Source organism: Micromesistius poutassou (genome assembly GCF_964030765.1).
Source record: "Micromesistius poutassou genome assembly, chromosome: 5".
Taxonomy (NCBI): Eukaryota; Metazoa; Chordata; class Actinopteri; order Gadiformes; family Gadidae; genus Micromesistius; species Micromesistius poutassou.
The window spans coordinates 10,164,383-10,183,269 of NC_140275.1; the positions used below are offsets into that span (position 1 = coordinate 10,164,383).

Below are 18,887 nucleotides of genomic sequence, written 5' to 3' on the forward strand. Positions count from 1 at the left end.
CTTTATTTCCAGTGCACTTAAGTTTTCTATTTGTATACTGTTTGATACACTCCAACATTTGCACTTTCAATATCTCACTAATTGCGGCTCACTCATTTTGTGCCAAATTTCTCTGCCTTAACATCAACTGTATTTTTCAGTACATGCTTATGCTATTCAATTCCAGTACAGCAGAATATAAATTGTACATTAATATCACTGTTTGAATAATGTCGATCTTAAAAATCTCACTTGTAACCATGTCTGAAGACAATATCGGATTAAAAAGGGAATTAATATTTGTATAAACGCAGTTGCTAAAGCATTAGTGCTGAAGAAATAAAAGGTTGACTCTGAACTATGAATAAAGCCTATGTCCTCCAAGCACTTTGTGTTGTGTGTCAACATATTCTATGGTTCACTTACTAGAAGGCCTTCCTGGAAAAACGGTAACCACAAATGTCTCTCCTTCACAAACCAAGGCTGCTTAATGCATTAATTCAAGAAAAATATCCATGGCAGGATTGTGTAGTGTCCCAAGTACAACCAGTACCACCCAAATGGGACGGGGCTTCAAACAGTATTTTTAAATGTTTTTATTAGTGCAGACCAAGAGGCATGTTAGATCCTTTGCATCGAGATTCGTGGGTGGCCAATACAATGTACAAAGTATACTAACAGTCATAACACCAGTGCCAAATACAGTAAGCCAATTGCGATTTGCCTTTTAACTCATAAGCCTTTAAAAGAGGCGGGCCGGGGGGGAAGAGAGAAACAGTAGAAAATATAATTGATGGATAACAGCACATGAACATCCCCTCGCTACATCTACTAAACACAAATGTTTGTGTATATATATATATATATTTTGAAAAAAAAGTGAATTGTATCATGTTTTGGGCGACAGTAAATACTGCCGTGCACGCACCCTGTGCCACACATCCTTGCAATGAGGTAGAATGCAACCTGCTTCAAAGTCTGCTCCACTGGCCAGCGGAACAGCGTGCCCAGGGAGGGGGCCGTAGTGGTGAGTTGCAAAGCCTCTTTAAAGCTCCATTCCTGTCGGAGGTGGCTTGGGACTGCTTATTAGTGGGCCCAGATCGCCTCCGGTGGGAGTCATTAAACAGAACCCCTCTGGGTCTCTGGAGGGGTCGGGGGGGGGGATTCGACAGGGCCTCTCTGTGTGTGTGTGTGTGTGTGTGTGTGTGTGTGTGTGTGTGTGTGTGTGTGTGTGTGTGTGTGTGTGTGTGTGTGTGTGTGTGTGTGTGTGTGTGTACGGCCTGAGCTGCTCAGGAATGCCAGTGAGAAAAGGACCACCACTACCCGGTCGGGGGGGGGGGGGGGGGGGGGGGGGAATGAGTATTTATGATACATGACTCAAAACACATCAACCTATCAGAATTCAAAACTCACACTGAAGATAGTGGTTATTCTGTTCTTTCGGGAATGGTCTACAAAATGGTGACTCTCGCACCCAGAAGTTGCAGCAGGGAGATGGATTCCCGTACTCAGTGTCTTATGTTGTGGAAGCCATTTTATTTAGAGCTTTCTTCCATAGCCCGGCTATTCAATCCCACGTTATTGGTCAAGGTCATTTGGAAGTAGTGAAAATGTGTACGCGTCTGTAAACTAAACTCTAGTACAGAAATTCAACTAATCCTAAAATCGGCATGTTGGGCAGTACTCAGACTGATGTATGAATTATAAATGCTTCAAAAAGGTACGCATGTACCAGGTTTTATAATGGCAGGGAAGCGAAGAGAATCAATTAAAAAAGGTGTGTGCAGCCTGAGTGATGTGCAAAAATAAATAAAAAGAAAATTGCATGTAAACACAAAGTTTGCAAGCAAGACCTCTTAACCAAGCATCTACATACAAATAGATATATATATATTGTGTATTGCAGAATAACATTGTACACATTCAAAAGCTTGCTACCCTCTAATTCACAAGACAGTAAAAAATAAAAGCAACGATTTACACAAAAAAAACTTCCCTCTGTATGGTCTACACACAATTTCTCTAAATTAACCAAACTTAATCTTAACTCAATCAAAACCGTATTTCAATATGAAAGCCTCCTAGAAGAATGGCCGGCCCTTCGAGATCCGGACAAAAAATAAAATAAAACAAGGTGATTTACCACGCAGTAGTTCAAGTAAACGTTGTGCTTACATTATATTTGAGTGGGGATTTCATCGCAGCCAAAACTTTAGAAAACCCCCACTACTGAGACCACTGATTGGATAACATTGAATTGCCGTTTTAATTTACAGTATAACTGCTCTTCAACATGGAGAACGTCTTTGCACTCTGGTTACATTGGCAACCGAAAACTCATTAATATCTAGCAATTATTGAATTGAATAGAAGTACAGACTTTAGATTTTCGCATTGCCTAATAGAAGAAAAGAACACAACCTCAATATCATAAAAGATTCAGCCCTAAATTTACAAGGTAATACTCAAGGGTCAACAAGCCGTAGGAAAATATTTACCTTAAACGGGTATATTGGCACATTATCAATTCAACAGTTTCCCTAGAAAAACCTCTCAAATCATGGCTAAACGCATGATCTTCTATGAGCGAAATGGCAACAGTGAACACACCTAATTAAGACTACAGGCCTAAAAATCTAAAGTTCAGTGCTTCGAAAGCAAGCCGCGCGTACATTCGCCATCCAACAATCGTGCATTGAGCACCAGGTCGCCCTCGTCCCTTACTACAAGGGTCTTAGAAAACCGTCTCTAATACACAGGCCTTAATCAGCTTGAGGTTGATTATCCCCAGCAAAGCATCTCACAGAGGCCAGGGTCGGTTCCCCTCAGAACGCACTACAACAGTCCTTCCCTGATAAACCTCCCACACACATGAAATCCTACACAATAATCACATGGGATTCCCATCTACCCTATTATGCATTAGAGGGAATGGGGGTGGGGGGGGGGGTCTCACCTCTGCCTTAGGAAAGTCCCGTTCCTTGTAAAAACCTGGGTGAGCTGGGGGGGTAATCCCTTACAAACCACCACAACATTTTTGACACATGGCCATACATGCTGTTTGAGAGCCAGCAGTTTAAATGGACCTCCAGCCTTCTGGGAGTGCATAGAGAAGGTGTGCATGTCAAGCGGATATCGACCAAACAAATGAACACGCATTCATGTTCACAGGAAGACCTGGAAACTGCAGTTATCAAAATAAAGAAAGTAAACTCCAGGAAATTGCCTTTTAAGTTACAGCTATTCAGGCACAGAGATGGGAAACTATATATCTATATAAAATGAGGAAGTATATACATATTATGTGTATCTTTAGCATACCTCAACACACAGATACAGTCTATGGCCTTAATCCATTGCAGATTGCTTTACTCGCTCTGAATTGAGATAGAATATTGCAGTTTGTTTTGCTTTTTTTGAACATGGCTAGGACAAAGTCAGAGAGCGACTCTCCTCCGCTGATGACGACAGCTGCTAAAACCAACCAATCAGTGGCTTCTGCTCCAAGTCACCACCGGTTTTACTGCCAGAGTTTCAACTTTTTTTTTTTTTTTTTTTTTTTTCTTCTTCTTCTTTAAGAACGGCAGCTGTTAGTTCCTTGGCTGGGCCTCGGTAGCAGATTTAACCGTTAAGCACTGTGCATAGCCGTGTTGTAGACAACCATGTGTGGCATTAAAATCAACATGTCACATTGATGCTTACTCCTGCTTTGATTGTAATTTTTTTTTTTGCAACGGGCCATACACATCTAACCAAAACACATACAAAACGACCACGAATCCTGACGGCGAAGCGCTCCACGACTTCAGCAGAGGTGTGTGGTTTATCTCATTCCCATGTAGAGAGGTCCAGTCCCTGTTGTGCGTCAGTGAAACCATCCCTCGTCTCCTTCAGCTCTTGAAGCGCGTCTGCTCACATATGTGATTGAATTTCCTGGAACACACACACACATTCCTACTATGTTAGCATAATTGGCAATAAATGATTCTGACACACACACACACACACACACACACACACACACACACACACACACACACACACACACACACACACACACACACACACACACACACACACACACATCTGGAGATGGGTGTTGACCCCCTCTAGTGGTGGATGGGAAACTATACATGTAGGACCCTAAGACTGCCATGTAAAAGACCATTGAATCACAGAATGATTGACAGAGCCTTTGGACAGAACACACAATGGCAACATGCTTCCTTAAGTTGCATATTAACAATGGGATGAAAAGGCATCGATCAATGAGAAAATGAATAAAGCCAGATGGAGCTCTTTTTGATTTAAACCAAAGTGACCGTTTAAATTATCACTGCAATTGAACTGCAAAACTCAAAAGGATCAACAAACACACACACACGCACACACAAAATTGACTTACACTGCATGATGCGCTTTGACTTGCGTGCGGCAGTTGCGACCCCAGTAGCAGTCAGGACGAGACGTAACAGCGGCTGTGGAGACGACAGAGTTACTACAGCAGCTTTTTCTGGCCCGTTTCCGAATTAAAAAAAATATATATAATAAAATAAAAGGTCAAAAGATGACGAGACACCAACCGCTTACATTGTTGTGGATCTGCTACCTCACACATTGTTCTTAACCCCATAAACATCCACCCATAATATCAACGTCCCAGAAGTATTTTGCTCGTGGCTTCAGATCATTTTGTCTGTTTGTATACATTCAAATCCTTGATTAAAAAAATAAATAAAATAAAATAAAAATACCATCAAATATCCATCGCAAGTAAGCAGGCATTTTATCTCCCTTGACAGATGGGTGAGGGAGCACCGCAGCACAGTGACATGCACACGGAGGTGGGAGGTGAATTCTGGTACCTGGCAGCTCGGCCGCTGGGATGTTCTGCCTGAACCTGTAGGCCAGCTCCTTGAAGGTGCGCTGGCCGCAGCAGTAGCACAGCACTGTGCTGGCAGAAATGCGGTAGTCTGCAACCGGGTAAAGAGAGAGAGAGAGAGAGAAAGCGTTGACGAGTACAACATGGAATGGAACTTCACGTGATGTAACTTTATCATATTCAATTAAAAAAATATATATATATATATATATAGAGCATTGGGACGTTCTGAGACTAGGGCTGTGCGATTCATCGAATTTTGTTCACGATTTGGATTTTTGCGTCAAACTATCACCAAACTAATATCAAGTTTCGTTTTTTTCTTTATTATTAGTATTTTTTTTATTCATTAAATGTTTTATATAAACAGCTGAATACATCTTTGTACATTATTTTCTATTTGAACATTTTCTATTTGAACATTTAGTGTATTTTCTAGGCAACCAAGTGTTTTTTTTTTTATAGAGAGAAATGAAGAATAAATGCATCATATTTTCAAACTCAAAAATAAATCGCTTGACCAAAACAATCGTGATTATGATTTTTTTTTTCCCCCATAATCGAGCAGCCCTATCCGAGACTATTCAAGCGAAACAAGGTTTTTGACTCCCCGTCCTCAAAAGCGGTCGGTGCCACGGTGTGTCTGGCTTGGGGTGTACTCACCAGACAGATGGAAGACCCCCTGCTCCAAGGCCTGCAGGCCCTGCTGGAGCACATCCCTCCAGGACAAGCCTCTGGAGCTCAGGTAGTTCTGGAGGAAACACAACGAAAGCCGTTGGACAAGACGAAAAAAGGAGAGCAGGGGGTCAAGGGTCGATGGACAGAACCGTTTGGGAACACGAGGAATGAATAGGAATGAATGTTCGTCGAGCTCACCTGGAGGATTTCAGACTCATAGTTATTGCTGTTGAGCACTCCATCCAGGCACTTGTTTGTGAGATTGACCGCTGCATGATAAAAACATCAGTGAACTTAGCTTTTGTAATGCAGTTAGCAAGAGTAAGGTGGAAATAAAAACTAACCTTTTGGATTAGTGTGACATGATGAGTCATGGCGACAGAAAATATAATTTAAAGCAGAGCAACTTGTGAAGGCCATTCAACATTATTCATTAAATTGTATTGTATTCAATAATAATCAATCAAGAACTCCAATAATCATCTGTCAAAGTTCACTTTGGATGTGCTCAACACTTTGAAGAATTGTTGAAGTACTACTTTGTTTTGTATTTTTTTTTTTTTGTTGGTGTTGATCTGAAATGGCCATGTCCTGGCCGTTAGTGGAGAGAGTGTACAGCAGTGATTAACCCTGGTTGGTTAGAGAGGAGACGTACCACTGAAGCGGACCAGGCAGCCCTGGCAGCCGATCCTCTCGCAGCCCCAGTACATGTGACAGAAGGGCCTCTGGCAGACTCCACCTGCAGCACACCGTTAGAAAATAAACACTCATTTCAACGAAGGATTCAAATGAGCACATTATTAACATACTAAGGGATGTCCAATCATCATCATTAAAATACAAGATTCTTGTTTTCAAACTGTGTTGACAGCTTCTATTGACTTACAATTGATTGTTTTATTAGCAAAAAAGGTACAAAAGGTTAATTAAGGACAATGGGTAAGAAACCCAAACCGTTCGGCTTGCAAGTAGAGCACCTCGACCACCTCACCGTCCAGCCCCGTGGCTTGTTTCCGGAGTCGACTTACATTGCTGGACAGCGTGCTGCTGGCTCCCGGGCTCGGAGCGTCGGTCTGGCATGGCCTGCAGGCAGCAGGAGCAGATGACATGGGAGCCCTGTGGAGAGCAGCGGTACTCCTGGACTGGGTCTGTACAGAGAGAGAGAAACCCATGAGGCTAAAGCTATACACCTGCACTGTACTGTGGGATACACAAGGAAAACGTGGAGGGATTTGGTCTTCAATCGATGTGCTTTATCGTAGTCACTGGAAGTTGTAAGTACGTCCACTTACCCAAGAACTTCAAAATCAGAGTTAACTACTTTTAAAATCAAATCTGAATACTTTGTTTCAAACTAATGTTTTTTTAACTATACTTTTTTTTTTTTTACCATCGTCTCTTGCCTCTGCTATTTCTAAACATAAAATGTTAAGAGCGTCCTTTCGTGCCCTCTTAAATACAGCCAAGCAGGTCCTGGTTCCCAGCAGACTTTCCCCCCCCCCCCAGAGGGACGTACCAGCGGGGCCGTCTGCAGAGGTGGAGGGCTGCTCCCCGGCCGGCTTGCCTCCCTCCTCCCAGGGCGCTGGCCCCGCTGCTCCAGGTGCCGCTGCGGCCCCCCCCGGCGGTAGCGGCGGGCTGGGCCCAAGGAGAGGGGCCGCCCGGGGGTAGCCCAGGAAGCTGGAGCCCGTAGCGAACGGGTCCGGAGCCCCCTCCTTCCTGTAACCCGGACACTGTCTGCACACCACAAACGGCTGGCTGGGGAGGGAACGCATGCACGTAGGAATTATGGTCATTTGATTCATTTCCTTTTAAAATGTGTAAAAAAATAAATAAAAACAACATTCAGAGGGATTCAGAGGGATTACAATGGGCACTGCAGTCACAATGTAAAATATTGGAGGGTAGACGGGGAATATTGGAGGGAAGACACTCAAAAGAATAGCCGTGCGCAACATTATTTTTGGATTATTATTTTGAAATGTTATTATACAATTTCTGATAATGAGAAGGGATAAGTGCCACACTGTCAGTTGATCGCTAATGTATTTTTGCAATTCATTTATCATTTCACAATGATAAACTAGCTTATTGGGCACCAGTCTTGAAATCCTTTCGGGCTCAGCATGGCCCTGGTCATGAGGAAGCAGCCTAGGTTGGGCAGAATCTAGTACAATCTCTGTGATCCAGTGAGTTCACTTGCTTCCATGGAAGCAGGACCCTTGTTTGTGTGCCAATTTGTTGAATATTTGGCAACCCGGGAGAAGAGCGAATCATAACAAAAAAGGCCATGACAAAAACTTTGACCCGTAACGGAAATTTCTAAAGGAGAACACACTGGCTGTAGAATTGTTGTCGGAGAAGCCAGTTTTTCCAATTAGCACGTTTTCTTTATCTCTGAAGAGATATCAATGGTCCTTTTGTGATTTAGCACAGTACTTTTGTTAGATATAGCTCCTTTAAGTAAGAACTCTTAAATGGGTTTTATCGATTCCTGCAGAACAACGCAATACTATTTAGTCCTAGCTCTGCTATAGAGGACATCTCAATGACTGGAAAAGCCCTTACAAAATGCTGAAGCACCTACTTAAAATGAGGAAGACTGCATTAAGAGTGGTGAGACAGTGTGTTCGCCAAGTCTAGTGACTTGGCGGTCCGATCCCCAGTCTACCTCATTGACTTCTTCATCATCTTGGACAAAAAAACATGCAACCTAACCCACGGCCATCACTTTTATAAATAGCAAAACAATAAAGATTTGTTCTTTCCGTTTACCTGTTGTCCGACCAATCGCTGTCGTTGTCTGAGAACTCAAACAGATAATCCGAGCTGCCCTCTTCGTCGGAGAGAGATCGATCCACCTTGGGCTGCAGCATGTCCTGAGTTATCTTGTTACGGCTGTCCATTCCCTTCAGGTCCTCCTCACTACGGCACTTCTCTGTGGACACACACACACACACACACACACACACACACACACACACACACACACACACACACACACACACACACACACACACACACACACACACACACACACACACACACACACACACACACACACACACACGATAAGCATAACAGATTTTAAAAATATTGTCAAGGGATTTAATATATATCGCCTTTTCATCCAAAGGACACATTAGATGATATAACAACATGGCGACCAAACCGGTGTGTACGTTTTTTAAAAATGGTTAGCCCCAGTAGGAGGAAAGTGTTAGCATCTTCGCCATCTCCCTGCAGACTGAAGCTATGAACATGCAGCATCAGAGCGAGACAGACAGAGGGACAGAGGAGGTGGGAGAGAGCTGGCGCTGTGGCCCAGGGGGGGGAAGGGAGACAGGCGCAGCGAGACCGACCTGGGTGCTGGAGGAGGTAGGCCTCCACCAGGTTGTTGAGGATGTGGTTCTTGCGGATCCTCTCCACGGGGCAGCGGCAGGTGGGACACAGCGAGGAGCGCTCCATCCAGCCGGAGTAGCAGGCGGAGCAGAACGTGTGCATGCAGGGCTGCAGGCTGCGGGTGAAGACATGGGTGGAGAGCACATGAGATACGGGGGCGGTAGCACGGACGAAGTGCATGGTGTTTTTTTTTTGTTTTTTTTACTTGAATGTAGATTACATATATAGCCCAATGAGAATGATGAGTCAATTTAGCAGATGTTTTTTATCCAAAGCGCGATGAGTAAAGTGAAGCTGGGAACAATCATTTGTCAATCCTTTTACAGTCAATATTAGAGATCATTCATCTTCAGCAGTTTCTCATTTATCAAGTTCCCAGACTGTAGTAAGTAGAGTGCAGTATAGGGTTGTGCCGATGGACGATGTCACCGTCCATCGTGATGGCTGACCGACATCACGATGGAAAGCCACCATCGTGATGCCACCCCCCCCCCCCCCACACACACACTAATCCTCCTAGTCTCTTCTATAGTTAACCTAGAAACTTTGCAGGGATTGCTCTGTAAATTTAATAAAGAATATAACTAATGCATATGCTATTTTAAATACGGTAGCCTATGCCAGTGACGTGACTACCGCAATCTGATCGCATTTCTCGAGGCAGATTACACAGTGCCATGTCGCCAAACTATGATTGTACAGCTGGAGAAAATGTACAGCGAAGCAGCAGCCTCGCTCCGTGAGATCCTGTCCTTAACGGAGAAAGTTGCCATCACCACCGATGCTTGGACAGCGTTGACTACGGAGGCGTACATGAACATTCAGAACGTTCACTTTTTTACTGACTGGGTTGTGCAGAGTGCGATCCTGTAGCCCCGCTCAATGCCAGAGAGGCACACTGCACACATACATGAATTTTCGTTTCCAAATATTTATTAAAAAACTAAAATATCTGTTTTAGTGTATGTGTTAAATTAAATGGTTTTATATCTTAAACAAATTCCATTGCAAATCCGCAGCATCAATATCCTATCTAAAAAAAGTAAGTCGGCCAACACAGACACATTTTGCAGATTGTAAATTGACATGAGACATTGTAAACGTTCACAATCCTGCTCTATGCTCTGTGATATGTGATTTTGATATTAACTTCTGCGAGGCGCATAAAGTGGTCATGTAGATCGGTCGTCTGCCCGTCTATTGTGCGGATCACACATCTTGCAGATCTTGCACACAACGTCAGTCGTGTCCCTTGGCTGTCCACTCTCATCAGGTCGAAATCCAAAAAAATTGCCCTAAAAGCAAAGTAGTAGGCCTACCCTTTTTAGCAACCAACACCATTGTTTCAACTCACTCTTCTTAAGTGGAAGTTACTTTTACCCCCCCCCCCCCCCCCCGACGACGACGACGAAGTCACCGTCCATCGTGATGTTTAACTGTGAACATCGTCAACTGCCAATTCAGGGGACATCGCCCAACCCTAGTGCAGTATTCGTTTTTTCTTCACAGATAATAATTTAATAACGACAGACAACATCATTGGCCTGGGCTTACAGACCCTGCCCAGAAGGGGGAGATCCGATTACCCTGGACCACACAGCGTCCACGTCCCACCGGGGACACCAGATGCCCAGAATGACCCTTGCCCTTTAGGGCCACCCGATAGTGCCGCGGGGAGAGACGCTACCTGACACAGTCGTGCAGCAGGTCCTGGCAGATGATGCAGGTCAGGGAGTCCTCCATCTTGTCCGTCTTGGCCTCCACTGCCGGGGCCTTCCTGCCAAGGAGGTCCCGCAGGAGCCCCCGGGCCGGGGCGCTGGGCGCAGGGCCACTGGGCGCGGGGCCGCTGGGCACAGAGCTGGATGTGTGGGGGAGGGCCGCGTCGAGGTCTTTATCTGAAGAGAGAGAGAGAGAGAGAGCAGGGTTCAGATGATAACCCTTAATCAAGCCATAAGTACACCATAATAGGATTAGAGTTACAATAAATAAGTGTAAACCCAAAGTATGAGACGTCACACACAGACACACCAAAGAATGAACAAATAACCAAAATCATAAAAGACAGTAAGAGAGTTTTGGAGGATGGTATACCATACTATCAGGATGGTGCTGTACCATCCCATACCATACCATAAGGGTGGTGCTATACCATACCACCAGAACAGTGCTATACCCTACCACCAGGACGGTGCTGTACAATACAACCAGGACGGTGCTGTACAATACAACCAGGACGGTGCTGTACCATACCACGAGGATGGTGCTATACCATACAACCAGGACGGTGCTATACCCTACCACCAGGACAGTGCTGTACAATACAACCAGGACGGTGCTGTACCATACCACGAGGATGGTGCTATACTCTACCATGAGGACCGTGACATACCGTGAGGGTCTGCCAGAGGAAACACAGGTAGAGCCCCCAGCGAATAAACTCACCATTAGTGGTCTTCCGCCTTTTCCTCTCTGGCTCCATGGCGTCTGTGTTCCCCTTCGACGGGACCGTGGCCGTCGATAGCCCTGGAAGGAAAGTTAGAAAACACACCAAGATCAGACCGAGAGCATCCCCCAAAAGACACTGAAAGCGGAAGGTCACCGCCTAAATACCGCTTCAGATACGGCTCTCCCTTGTGCGGGGGGGGGGCAATGATGGGGGCGTGAGCCCCCTGTAGGCTGGATGAAAACAAGAGGCTCGGAGGAAAACTACCGTGGGCCGGGGAGGCCCCGCGGGGCCCTGCAGCCGGGCCGGTGGAGCCCTCGATGTGCAGGAGGGCGGCAGAGGTGGAGGGCTGCGGTTCCTCCCGGGACAGATCCCTCGGGGCGCTGCTCAGCAACACCGGCTCCACGGACAGACAGAGGTCTGAGGGGGAGGCGGCGCGGGCGTGGAAGCCCCCGACCGCCACGACACCACCTCGGAATACAGCACCTCGCAGGAACGGAGAGACGCTTGTTAGCATCAGGAGACCACAGGACAGGACAACCATGATGAATCACCACAGGTGAATAACAACAATATGTAGTGTTAGCGTTCAGGGCGTTCAAGTGCACAGTACTAGGTGATTATATGACAATGGAAATATAAATTAATTAATACAAAACTGATTGTGAGATGCTTTAGTGTATACACAAGTTCCTTATTGCATTGTTAGACTTTGAATTGGTAGGAATGGTTTGTCAATAGTCAGTTTGTCAACACACCAACCCTCTAAAACCAAATTTGAAGAACCTAGTTATAATAAGCCAAAGCAAAGCATGTATGAAACCATTCTAACTACTAAATCCACTGGCTTACCACATGCATCCTGCGAAACACCCAGCTCCGGCTTTATGGAATGGTAGACGTAAGCAATGTCTACAGAGAAAATAATAACAGTGCATTATAATCATGAAATTACATATGGTACGAAAGCTTAAAAGACCCATCAGTGAAAAGAAAAGGGTTAGTCTAAATGCACTATATTCCTGGAATCTTTAATTAAAAAGCCCCAATGGTTTCTTAGCCTCTAGTATCGTTTGTGTCATGTACAGCAGAGACAGCCGGTTACCATCTCTATCACAAACTTTCAAGTTTTCCAAAAACACAGCCCGAGTCAAAACAAGTTGGAGAGTTGCGTTCAGTTGCATCGGTCTACAGAACATTACCTTTACAGTAAGGACTTTTACAGTAAAAATACTAAACTTTATGAAGTAATTAATGCAGTGGAAGTAATCAAGCCCATGTGAATGTAGAATGCCTTCCAAATGCCCGTCTTTTTAAAGTTAAACCTAACTTATGGTCGGCATGAACTTTGTGAGCCAACGTGAACCAAAATAGACGTAATAACCGTCCTTGCGTTGGGTTCATACAGTGATTTGACCCGTGTTCTATACCTCAGAAATTGTAAAAGCTATGCAAGTTGAGTGCACAAACTCCGCCTCCACAGAATTTTTTTGCCAAAAAGGCGACTTTAAACACGACGGCCGTGCATGGACGTTCATTATCGGCAACAATAAAGTCCTCTTCATTTAATGAAAACAGGCATCACGATATATTGAAGTTTAAAGTCCTACAAACTTTTTAAATGTTTTAGGTTATTACATAAAAGGGATTTGTTTGTTTAAGGACGCCAAAGTACAAGCCTCTCTACATAAAATAATAAATAGTTGAAAATTTCTAAATCAGGCCAGGTTATAACGTTATAACAAAACAAACACTCACTTTGCTCTGGCTCGTTCTTCCGGTACACAAAGTGGATGACATCACCACTCTGCACCATGTGAATCTGCTTCTTGACCAGTTTAGACATGTTGATCACAGTGCCATTGGTGCTGCCGGGCCAAGAATCAGAACAATTTGTATTTACGACTGTGTAGTTAGTTCTACAAATCACTAGAGTATTACATTTCCATGACGTATGGCAGTAAGAAAGAGCAACGTTGCGTCAGGTTAAACATAAAAAGACAATTAAGAAAGGTAGCAGACTGCATTTCTTTACTCTTGCTTTGACAACTGAGCCCAACAGGAACGGCAGGCCTTTAATTAACCGTGTGAGGGGTTCACGGTCAGCAGTTTGTAACCAAAACAAAGAGCAGCAAGCCCTTAGACTCCATGCTATTCCCAAATGGCTTGCGTTCACTTTATTATGTCTGTCGTTACTGGGTTGAGTGTAAAACAATGTTTTAGCCACATACCTCATGTCTTCCAACCACACCATCCCTGAGTTTTCATCTTGTACAATTTTGCAGTGTTCCCCTGAGACCAGCTTGTTGGCAGGGAAGGATAAATCACATCCTAGCCAGGACAGAACAGTGTTGTTAGGAGTACGCAATGCAATATTTTTCTATAAAACAGTACTCAATAACATCTGAGATAACAATGACGGCTATCTGATATAATTATTGCATACAATTCATCTCAAATTACCCCTTGCTGTGGGTAGGGCTGCAATGATTAATCGATCGTGGGAAAGGGTATCAAATACGATTTTGGTAAGAGACTTATCATTCAAGTAATTCATCAAATTTAAATAAACATTTGTTGCAGTTAGGATAATTGTTCCTTTAAAAATGAATATCTTGTTTATCTTGTTTAGTTTTTCTTGGCTGCTTGTCAGACAAAGAAAACCTGTTTCTGAAATCACTTTGGACTCTGTTTACTTGTGATGTTATTTGCTATCGTTTATAGACCAAATGATTAATCAATGAATCTAACATATAATCATTTGATTAATGAACTATGAAAATAATAGTTGCAGCCCTAGTTGCATGGTATTGATTTGAATTTATGGCTACTTTATTCATTTGGGAGCATACTCAAATATCTAATTATGTATTGGATATACTGATCCAACAACTGCAAAATAATGCATGTTATAAAAGTTAAAAAATTACATGCATCGAATCATACATCCCTTGTTTGATCATGCACGCATTGCAAACAAATCACATTGTATCAATGTATTTTTTGCCAGACACACAAGATACTGAATTAAGGCAGAGTGCTTTGCATTGCAAAGCATTTCACAAGCCAGAGGGCCGTGAGAATAATGGGCAGCCATTCCCTGGGTAAAATCTATACAGAAAACTACTTAATATTCTCCACACATGTTCGCTATGGACACCCTTTGTTATCATCAGAAGAGGGTTTATAAGTTTAGTGAACTAAAGGGGCCTTTGAGCTTTGAAAGAAGCTGTTCTAGACACAATGGTCTAGACAGTGCACAGCGAGACCTGTCTGATAAATAAAAAACACAAAAACATAGCTGATACAGAGAAAAGAAAAACAGCTGATGTTTATGCATAAGCTGTCCTTGATATGAAAGCATCGTAGTTTACTTTGCATTTTGACTACATATTACATCATTTTTTTATGTATATGATAATTGTAATAATAAGCTTAAGGCTTTAATGAAGTATTACCTTTTCTCCGGCCAATCGTGTACTGCTTTTTGATTAGCAGAACTTCAGATTCACAGGAGTCCACTTTCACCAGTTTTCCCCATGGTCGACCCGTTCCTCGACCCTCCATTTTCACATTCTACACAAATAGTTCAACACCGTTAGGGATCTCTTTCCAATATTCATGAATTTGCCTCAACTTGAAAAATCCAGCCTAGTAAATAAAATATGATAGAATGTCATTATCGTTTTTTTTTTTTTTTGGGGGGGGGGGATATTAACAAACAAACAAAGTTCAAATGAAATGGCACACACATTTGACAACACGATGGCCACATTGTTTACAATGAAAATAACTTGGTGAAACAGAATTAAAGTCACTTGAGGGCTCCCTTTGAGCTGAGACAGTCGATGAAAAAGGGGGCTCGAATTAGCTGGCTATCGTCCCAGCTAGGCTAGCTAATACATGTCAAGTTTAAAATGCAGAGTTTGTGAACTGACACGAATGGGGGGGGATGCATGCATGTTTACGTGTTCCCCGTCAGTACCACGGCTGTGGGCCACCAGAGGCCTAGGCATTTTAACACTCCCGACAGCTCAACTTCGTGTTGACAAACAACTTGATGCTAATACATTGTCAACGTCGCCTAGCCTGCTAGCAGCTAACCCCACTATTGATAAAACAAAACAAACTGCGATTCGTTATAGTGCCCACGCGTGTCATCGACATACATCAGAAGGTTTGAAACTAGATGGGTACTTTACCATAACACGTCCAGTTATCTGATGCGATTGTGTTCCGTGAGAACGCGTCGCCTCCTCATTTTCCAGAGCGGTGATGCGTTCGCGCACTTCCTGACAAGCGGAGCGAAGGCATTTATTATTTACCAACATCAGCTGACAGGGGCGGGGCTAGTGGTGCAAGGGATGTTGCGATTTGGTTTATTTTATTCGGGATGTTTTAATTATTTGTTACTTCGTGTAAGGAGCGCAATTTGTGAGTGGAAAATTAAAGCATAGGTAAAAATCTATTTCTTCTGCTAAATTCAGATTCCAGATTCAGATTATAATCCCGGGGAAAACTCTGCTCAAATAGAACGCAGCCTGTAAAATATAAGACAGACACACACATATAAGATATACACAAATATTTGTGTTATATATACATAAAATATAAAGTGTTCTTGCACAAATTGTCCACAATGCAAAAAAATAGTCCTGGAGTTGAACACATAATGCATATAACCTATACATAACTACATGTATAAATGTATTCTTAAAGGCCTTTTTTCTATGCTACTATAAGAAGATAAAGGATTTGGAGAAAGTCGGTTGTATCCAATTTAAAAAAAATCAACTAATGCTTTTCAGATTTTTAATTTTTTGTGGGGGGATTATTTTTGGGGATATAAAAAGTACTTATTATAGGTGGACATTTTAATTATAAATCAAACATGTCATTTGTTCTGCCACATTGCAAAAAATGTTTAACAAACCCAAATGTAATCTTGAAAATATAATTGGAAGATGAAATGATGACATTGTATTGTTATCAAAAGTAATACCAAAAAGTTTATTAGATACACATGTGATGTCTATAGTTGACATATCATGACACACACACACACACACACACACACACACACACACTGCTGCCTCAACCCCTAACTACTGTGTGAATGTATAGAGCGGTGGAGAATTAAATTAACTTTCTTACCAAACGGATGAATCAGAGCAAAACAAAAAAAAAACAATATTATAGAGACGTATTCACTATGTGTGTGAGTGTTTGTGTGTGTGCGTGTTTTTGTATGTGTTTGTCTGTTATAACTTTTAGTTGTTCTCCATAGAATCCTGTCTATTGTTCATTAGGCTTCTGCTCAAAATGATCACTATTATGTTAATTAAAGCTGCAGAGCTCACCTCACTATCTGCCCTTAACACTTTGCTTTATCTCAACATCGGGAATTCTTGCCTGACCTAGGCAACGTACTGGCAATCATCTTTGTGATGCCGAAAAAATCGGCAAAATGCATCTTTTGATACATGTATTTCAGGATGCTGATTCAGAGTGATATTTTCCCGAATGCAAAATAGCAAAAAGCAGCCGTTTAAATTCATCAACAACAAATAAATTGGCAGCCAGGAAGGGTGTGTGTGTGTGTGTGCGTGCACACGCTTGTGTACGTGTGTCTCTGTGTGTGTATATAGGACTCTCACAGGATATGTCTGTCCTAAATCACTAAGCTCAAATTGATTACAATGATTCTTCTGGTGTGAACTAATATAACTGCAGTGAAGTCTAAGAACACGCTCGCCTGGTCTTGTGGGGGAAATGGGAGCCTTGATGTAGGGTTTCATAAAGTTCAATTTCAAGTGGGATGATCTCTCTGGTTTTAGAAGTACCACCGCTCCTCAGCAGTAGAACCCTACCCTTAATGTGGGACTAATCTCAGCAATACCAGCCAATCATAGCCACTCCTTCAAACGCCCTCATCTCTCTTTGTTCGTTGGTCTGTTTGCGGAGAGAGAGAGAGAGAGAGAGAGAGAGAGAGAGAGAGAGAGAGAGAGAGGGAAAAGAGATGGGAAAGACCAGTCTATGACTTATGAAGGCAGTCACCTGCAAAGATGTGCACATAGGGACACACACACACACACACACACACACACACACACACACACACACACACACACACACACACACACACACACACACACACACACACACACACAGACAGACACATGTCAAACCTGCTATGACTTAAGAATGCAGCCACCCATCAGCAAGTGCACACACACCAACAAAGTCAAACATGCTGTGACTTGATGAATGCAGGCACCCCCAAGCATATGCAATAGGCACACAGACAGACATAGACACACATATGCAGACAAATGTGCTCAAACACTCATACACACATGATCGGTCAAATATACGCAAGGTCGCATACTCTCTCTCTCACACACACACACACACACACACACACACACACACACACACACACACACACACACACACACACACACACACACACACACACACACACACACACACACACACACAGTGAAATGTCATCCACAGAGAGAAGATTCTCAGAGGAAATCATAATGTATACAGGAGTCAACAAGGAACACTGAATCTTCCCAGATCTCCGGATCAGGCCAAAATTTCCCATTACACACAACGTAATGAATCCCACGCCACCATTGTCAATCAGCATTCCCTAATTGGATCAAAGATTACTGGTGGCAGCTGTATAAAACATCAAATAAGTAATTAAATGAAATAATGAGAAAATAAACGTTAATGTTGCCAAATGGGAATGGAAGGCAGCTCGGGAACGTGGCTACAATGCACTAGCTCAAATTATCTCTGCCTGGCTTGGGCTAATTGCTAGAGGATGTCCTCTTAACTGAGTGTGAAAAGCTGTGTCTAATTACTGCAACATTAATCAGGCATTAGCGTGTTATCACAAGGTTAACCTATCAGAGAGTGCCTCATAGCAGTCTAATTACCAAGAGTGTATTAGCCCAACGTGGCCACCAGGCGTCGTGCTTGTTCTTCCGATGAGTTTTGTTTCGGGTCTCTTTTTAAACCAACAGCACGCTGGAATTAATGGCAACCATGTTGGAATGGCCATGTGATTTCGCATGACCAAACGCGGAATGGTAAGGTACAAAATCAATAGCAGCTGTTTCCTGGCAATCGCAGAGCTAAACTGAAATAGGGACTTTGATACGCCAAGGGATTGAAATAGAGGTTATATGGGAATCATTTTCCGTTAATGTGTTGAATTGTACCTGACATCAATGCAGACCTGTGTGCTTTTTGCTTTGTTACTATAATATGCATCGTGCATTACAAACACTTAAATGATCTACAAAATCAATTTCAAGCAATTGTCTTGCTTGCTAGAGCAGTTGTGTCATGGGTGATAGAGATAGATTGGATGGTAAACTACTTCATAAGCAAAATATATTATACTTAGGCAAAATTGATATATGGTAAGACATTAAGGTATGGCAGTAAACACATGTCAGTCAGTGGGCATGCTTTGCCATGACAGAC

The 18,887-nt window shown here is 43.0% G+C and overlaps 1 protein-coding gene across 1 annotated transcript; it reads right to left on the reverse strand.

Moving 5' to 3' along the window:
• Nucleotides 1-1,334: 1,334 nt before the first annotated feature.
• Nucleotides 1,335-15,667, reverse strand: chfr (checkpoint with forkhead and ring finger domains, E3 ubiquitin protein ligase). The gene is made up of 18 exons (XM_084467727.1): nt 15,584-15,667; nt 14,840-14,957; nt 13,613-13,712; nt 13,140-13,249; nt 12,234-12,293; nt 11,649-11,867; nt 11,381-11,461; nt 10,626-10,833; nt 8,899-9,053; nt 8,312-8,474; nt 7,056-7,294; nt 6,568-6,687; nt 6,195-6,278; nt 5,738-5,808; nt 5,525-5,612; nt 4,845-4,952; nt 4,385-4,457; nt 1,335-3,912 (listed from the first exon to the last, which is right to left on the reverse strand). The coding sequence occupies exons 1-18, from the start codon at nt 15,584-15,586 to the stop codon at nt 3,870-3,872; spliced, it is 2,043 nt and encodes a 680-aa protein (XP_084323853.1). The 5' UTR covers nt 15,587-15,667; the 3' UTR covers nt 1,335-3,869.
• Nucleotides 15,668-18,887: the final 3,220 nt, after the last annotated feature.